This window comes from Narcine bancroftii, chromosome 2 (assembly GCF_036971445.1).
Source record: "Narcine bancroftii isolate sNarBan1 chromosome 2, sNarBan1.hap1, whole genome shotgun sequence".
Classification (NCBI taxonomy): domain Eukaryota; kingdom Metazoa; phylum Chordata; class Chondrichthyes; order Torpediniformes; family Narcinidae; genus Narcine; species Narcine bancroftii.
Window position 1 is genome coordinate 276,883,785 of NC_091470.1, and position 6,000 is coordinate 276,889,784.

Here is a 6,000-nt window from a genome sequence, read left to right on the forward strand (position 1 = left end):
AAATCATGTTGTACTAAAGTTCAACAAATACTGAACCCTTCCAGGTTCAAAATCACCCATGACCACAAGGGGGGTGATACAGTTCAACCATTCAGTAAGTTCTTGCATTGATATTTTATCAATTCAGCAAATGTCTCATTGCATTGGAGACTTGGCTAAATGTTTCAGAGTCCTGTGTAAATGAGAATAGTAGGCTAAATGAGCATAGTTGATTAATTAAGTGACACATTTACACACAGCCAAGTGCATTTCCTCCATTTTCCTGTTAATTTAGTTCTCCACAAAACTCCTTTTCTGCCCTCACCATCCCACGATATCACCAGAGCTCAAAGAAAATTAAAGGAGTTGCACATCATTTTGTGAAGGTGCTTTATAGCCTTCCAGCCTCAGCATCTACCACTGTAGCTATTCACACCTCCTGTGTCTCAGCAACATATTAATATTCCTGCACTACCAGACCACGACATCCCTTTTGCTTTATAACCACTTTATTTATTTAATTTATTCTCCCCTCCTGTGAGAAATCTTTCCTCCTGCTCTTTCCTGACTACCATGAGCATTCCTGATTTTTCCATGTCGAATTCCTGTATGAAACCTAACTAACCATTCACAGTAGGTGGCACAGTTAGTGTAGCGTTAGCACAGTGGTGTTACAGCACCAGTGATCGGGACAGGTTCGAATCCCGTGCTATCTGTAAGGAGTTTGTATGGTCCCCCCATCTCTGCATGGGATTTCCTTGGGGGCTCTGGTTTCCTCCCACCATTGGAAACTTACCGGGGAATGTAGGTCAATTGGGTGTAATTGGGTAACATGGGCTGAAATGGCCTGTTACCATGGTGTATGTCTAAATTTAAAATTTAGATCTGAAGAAAGACATTGACCTGAACCTTTACTCTGTTTCTTACTCCACAATGCTGCTGAGAACTTCCAACAACTTTATAATTGTATTTCTTTTGGTCCACGATAGACGTCCATTTTGTCCATCTATCACCAATAGAACATATCTTGCCAAACTCATTTGGCTAAAATGTTCAAAATCATCAGAGCATGGGAATTCCCATCAGCATGTTATATAGCAGGAAGTGAAGTGAAAGAGGAGTGTGTGTCCACCATGGAGAAGCTTCAGAGATGTGATGGCAACATTGCAGAGTCTGATAAGAAGTCCAAGCATGGATAATGTGGCCTTGTGCCCTAATTTAATTGCTTAAACTTAGTAACTACAAGTATGCTAATCTGTTTGTCACATTAACTAGGGGACACCGTGGTATTGTACACTGAATCTGTTAAGCCAACTGGTGCTTAGATGTGTAGCCCTCAGGCTCAGAGCGGACACCTGCATGGAATAAGAATGATTTTGGTTAATTGTAGGGAAACCCCATCATTATTTTGCTCTTGGGAAAAGCTCTTTTACCTTGTACAGGACTTGACACTTGTGCTTTTCCACCTAATTTCTCCTAGCACAAGATTGCTATTGGTCATTCAATTTTCTAGTCTCTCTTTAGTGCTGACTAAGTAATTAATCACTCAAGCTAACAGCCATAAACCAATCATTTTTTTGGCTTCCCTCAAATGAGCGGAACTTGCATCCCCACATGGATTGATTACAGTCTGATAGGCCAGAAACATTAATACATACTTGAAGCTTTCTTCTACAATTTGCAAGTGCTATTAGAGGATTTGTGGCCAGCCAGTACACATAAGGCACCATTGCAGATTGTGCAAAGTAGATTGGCAACTGGATGCTTTCCTGGAAGTTTATTTGCTGATTGAACATGTTTGACCATTTGATGGAGTTGTACTCTGTGATGCATTTTGGCAGTTTCCGCAAAACAGGACGTCAAGCGCTAAAGATCAAACTGCACTGGGTAGGTCACGTCTCCAGAATGGAGGACCATCGCCTTCCCAAGATCGTGTTATATGGTGAGCTCTCCACTGGCCACCGAGACAGAGGTGCACCAAAGAAGAGGTACAAGGACTGCCTAAAGAAATCTCTTGGTGCCTGCCACATTGACCACCGCCAGTGGGCTGATATCACCTCAAACCATGCATCTTGGCGCCTCACAGTTCGGCGGGCAGCCTTTGAAGAAGACCGCAGAGCCCACCTCACTGACAAAAGACAAAGGAGGAAAAACCCAACACCCAACCCCAACCAACCAATTTTCCCTTGCAACCGCTACCACCGTGTCTGCCTGTCCCGCATCAGACTTGTCAGCCACAAACGAGCCTGCAGCTGACGTGGACATTACCCCTCCATAAATCTTTGTCCGCAAAGCCAAGCCAAAGAAGAAAGACTGTGATGCAATATGAATGATGATAATTAAAATTATATGTATCCTTGCCAGTGCACAAAGACTGAGGTGTGAGAATTGCCTGCAGATCTGATTGGAGTGAGTTCTGCCTCACCTTGGACAAGGTCATGACTGCCATCATACTCCAAGTGCATCAGAAAGGATGAAGAGGGGTGGGGCCAAGATATCCCAACCGCATTGCAACCCTTTCCTGCTCTGAAAAATGACAAAAGAGCAAAGACCCCCAACATCAACTAAAAATTTTTTTAAAGCTGCAGGTGATGGAAATGTGAAGTAAAACAGAATACTGGCAACCATCAGTAGGGCAGGCAGCATATGCAGAAGGAACTAATGTTTCAAATCAAAGATCTTTTGTCAGAAGTGGTGAAGAGAAAACCAGTTTGTGCTAAGTTACAGAGTGTGTGGAAGAGGGATACAAGGACAAAAGGAAGATGAGGCGTGGGCTGGCGTGGGGACAGGCACGAGATCTGATTGCCTGGTGAAAGATTGTTAGGGAGAAAAGATTTGATCAGAAATGTATCAAAGTTCTGAGTTAAGGGGCAGGAGACCCAGCCCTTGTCCGATGGTGAACAGCATGGACAGAAGCTTTCCACCTCCCTGACATCGCGCTTCTTTCAAATTACAGACACAATTCAAGGTTCCTCCTTCATGCACGTATCATCATTAATACTTCATGAGAGTTGGGGACTTCATCTGCTTCACGATAGACGAGTTCAAGAAAAACAATCTAAAATCACTGCTGAGTTTACTCCTTGAAGGACAATGGATAGGATCTAACACACTGATGTGACTTCAGCTGCTGCTGGCAAGGCAGAGCAGTTTCCCAGATCTATTCAGCAAGGACAGTCGTCAGTTGGTATTGCCCTTGCTCCTGACAAACTGCCCACTGAGCCAGCCTGGTCACCCAGATGATGTGGAGGCCCTGACGTCTACTGCTGTAAATGATGAACGGCTACCCCACTATGGGCTCTTACAGTGCTCAACTCAACTTTTCTGTTCAGAAAACACTGATCATGTGCTCCTCTGGGAGAAAGGTGGGAAGAATCCTGGCTTGACCATTCTGGCTGCAAGGAGAATGCATGGTTGATTTGTTGTCACACTCGCCTATATTTGGTGCAGAGAGACCAACCTCAATGTAGGTAAACATTGCAGCAGAGTGCCTCAGCAGCAGCTGTTGGCAGAGGTGAGTCTCACTCATGATCTTCTTTCCCACAGTGCTCTGTGCTGCATTCTCCTGGGATAAGATTAACAAAGCCAATGACAATAAGTACTTGAAGAATATGCCTCATGCACCAGCAGAGTGGGAGGAGTACCTGAACATGCTTTAGATCAAATTGTTTGCAAGAAGGGCTTCTGAACAAGTTCTCAGTGGAAAATTGGCAGGTATGGTTGACAGATACATAGATAGGAAAGGTTTGGAGGTGAATGGGCTGAGCATAGGGAAACAGGATCAGTTTAGCTAAGCATTTCAGTAGACATGGGCAATTTGGGCTGAGGGGCCCGTTTCCATGCTGTATAATGGAATGGCATGGAACTGTGCAACACACCACAGTTCTTAGCTCTTCATTCTTTGAGGTCAGTATGAGAAAGGAGGTGAAACCTCACTGAGTGTGCTTGCTTTCCAAATCTATTATAAAGGAAGTAGAAATGGAGCAGAATTTGTGAAAGGGAACCTGCCGTTGTTTTGAGGTTGGCGATGGGCTTATTGGAGAATAGACCAATGACATTATCCCACTTCCACCTCCACTGATTCTATGTTCTTTAGTTCGATGATGTGCCACATGATAGGCTTATGATCAGGATAAAGCCAGATGGAATAACATGGGATGGAGCCGATGAAAGTAACACAAAAAGCAGATGCTAAGAATCTGAAATAAAAATACAGAAAATGCTGGAAACACTCAGCAGGTCAGAAGGCATCTGTGGAGAGAGATGCAGAGTTAAATTTTCAGGTGTCAGACCCTTTGTACTCCTTTTTGGCCATCAATTTTAAGCGTGTCTGTTCTGCCTCTACTAATGAGGAGTTGATACGGTTGCACCAAGCTATGAATGGTTTGGGTTACAGGCTGAATCTATGGCTTGTATTGAAGTTCTGACATTTCCTGGTGTGAACATCAAAGCACAAATATCAGCAAGAGTTCACACTTCTGTTTGCTCTGGGGTTGGCGGGTGGATGGTGGACAGTGAGGCAGGACATTCTCACCATAGTGAGAAGCCTTCCAACATCTACTCCTGAGGATCATTCAGTGGAAGATGCCCCATGGCTCCTGAACCACCTTCGGACGAGCCAAACCCCTCAGAGAGAAGGTTGTCAAACGGATGTCAGAGTTTCTTGTACTTCACCAGGCAAATTTACAGTTGATGCAGGAAGGTCCAGGAGGCAGAGGCCATTTAGCTCCTCCAAGGTAGTTCTGCCATCCTGTGAGACCATTTTAATTCTATGCTCCCTCTTTCATCTTTCACCCAGATGATGTGTCCTTTGTGTAATTGGCTGGAACCATGGTCCTTTGTGTAATTGGCTGGAACAAAGTCACACCCAAGCCAATTGACTGAGCCCCAGTATTTCCAGATCCACTTTCCCCCACCCATTGCGTGAAGTTTCCAAACTTCTCTCTTGGTCCCATTTTACCCATTGACACTTCCTCACTCACTGAGTCCCTCCAGCTTCTACTAAAGGATTTTTCTTTGAATGTAAGGTTCTTTCTAAGGCAAAATCTTTTCATCCTCCCAAACAATTTCCTTCAAAGTGTTAAAAGAACACCCAAATTCCCTCTAACCCTACTGCTTAACTTTCTGTAATCTAGGGAATAAGAAATTAGTTTATATAATTTCTGATATTAATTGAACTCTGTTGCCATATTCATGGGTGAGAATTTGGCCTGGACTCCAGCCACGAATGAGTGATAGGGAATACCTTGAGCTCCCTCTGAGAAGCAATTCAGAATGAACAACAGTACAACCTTAAACCTCTCAAAACAAACTCTTGGATCAGGGTGTGTTCTACTTCACGTTTCCAAAGCTGTTATGTCTGACAGATGTGCCAATCTTCACTGACAAATGATAAGGATACTCGTGGCAGATAATTCCTCGGAAATCACCTTCTCCAGCCCTGCACCAGGTGGGTACAAGCATGTTCACTGAGAGTATGATTTGAACCTGCAAGGTTTTCAAGCCATTCGATGACACTGATGGAGTTTTCTCTCCAGTAAATTTTACTGAAACATTCTGTTGCCAGGCAGCAGAAAAAAAAATGACATCATAATGAGGGAAGATCAATATCTCAGTCATTGCTGTGAAATCTGAGTGTGTCACATCACTACAGTTGGGTCTCACCCAATGCATCAACCTCTTCACTTTTTCTTTGTAAAAATTATGACGATTAAACACAAAAAAGACCATCAACAGAAATGGTGAAAAGATGGATATAATTCTGTACATTCACAGTTCACTTACATCATTCAAACCAACAATAAACTCTGCCCTATTGAAACTTGCTCTAACAAACTTAATATTCATGTGTCAATCCTTTTATACTTATAACCTATTTTTCCTGTTTCATGGCACATAGCAATGAGTTAATTTAAACTATTCCTAATGGTGTATCTTTTGTACCTGTGTGAAACACATAAGAATTTTGTTGCTTCTCTAGATTGGACTTACATACAGTATATATATGACAATACTTTATCT

At 43.0% G+C, this 6,000-nt stretch overlaps 1 protein-coding gene across 8 annotated transcripts in view; it reads right to left on the minus strand.

The window, feature by feature from the left end:
- LOC138755288 (septin-7) overlaps window positions 1–5,538 on the minus strand; it is a 196,317-nt gene extending 190,779 nt beyond the window's left edge. For 2 of the 8 annotated variants that reach the window (XM_069921000.1, XM_069920999.1), the window contains exon 1: window positions 3,440–3,523. In XM_069921000.1, the coding sequence (XP_069777101.1) occupies window positions 3,440–3,508 (69 nt within the window). In that variant the 5' untranslated portion in view covers window positions 3,509–3,523. Of the gene's footprint in view, window positions 1–3,439; window positions 3,545–5,270 lie in introns of those variants that run through there. The other 6 variants (XM_069920997.1, XM_069921003.1, XM_069921001.1 and 3 more) reach the window with 6 other exon arrangements.
- Window positions 5,539–6,000: the final 462 nt, after the last annotated feature.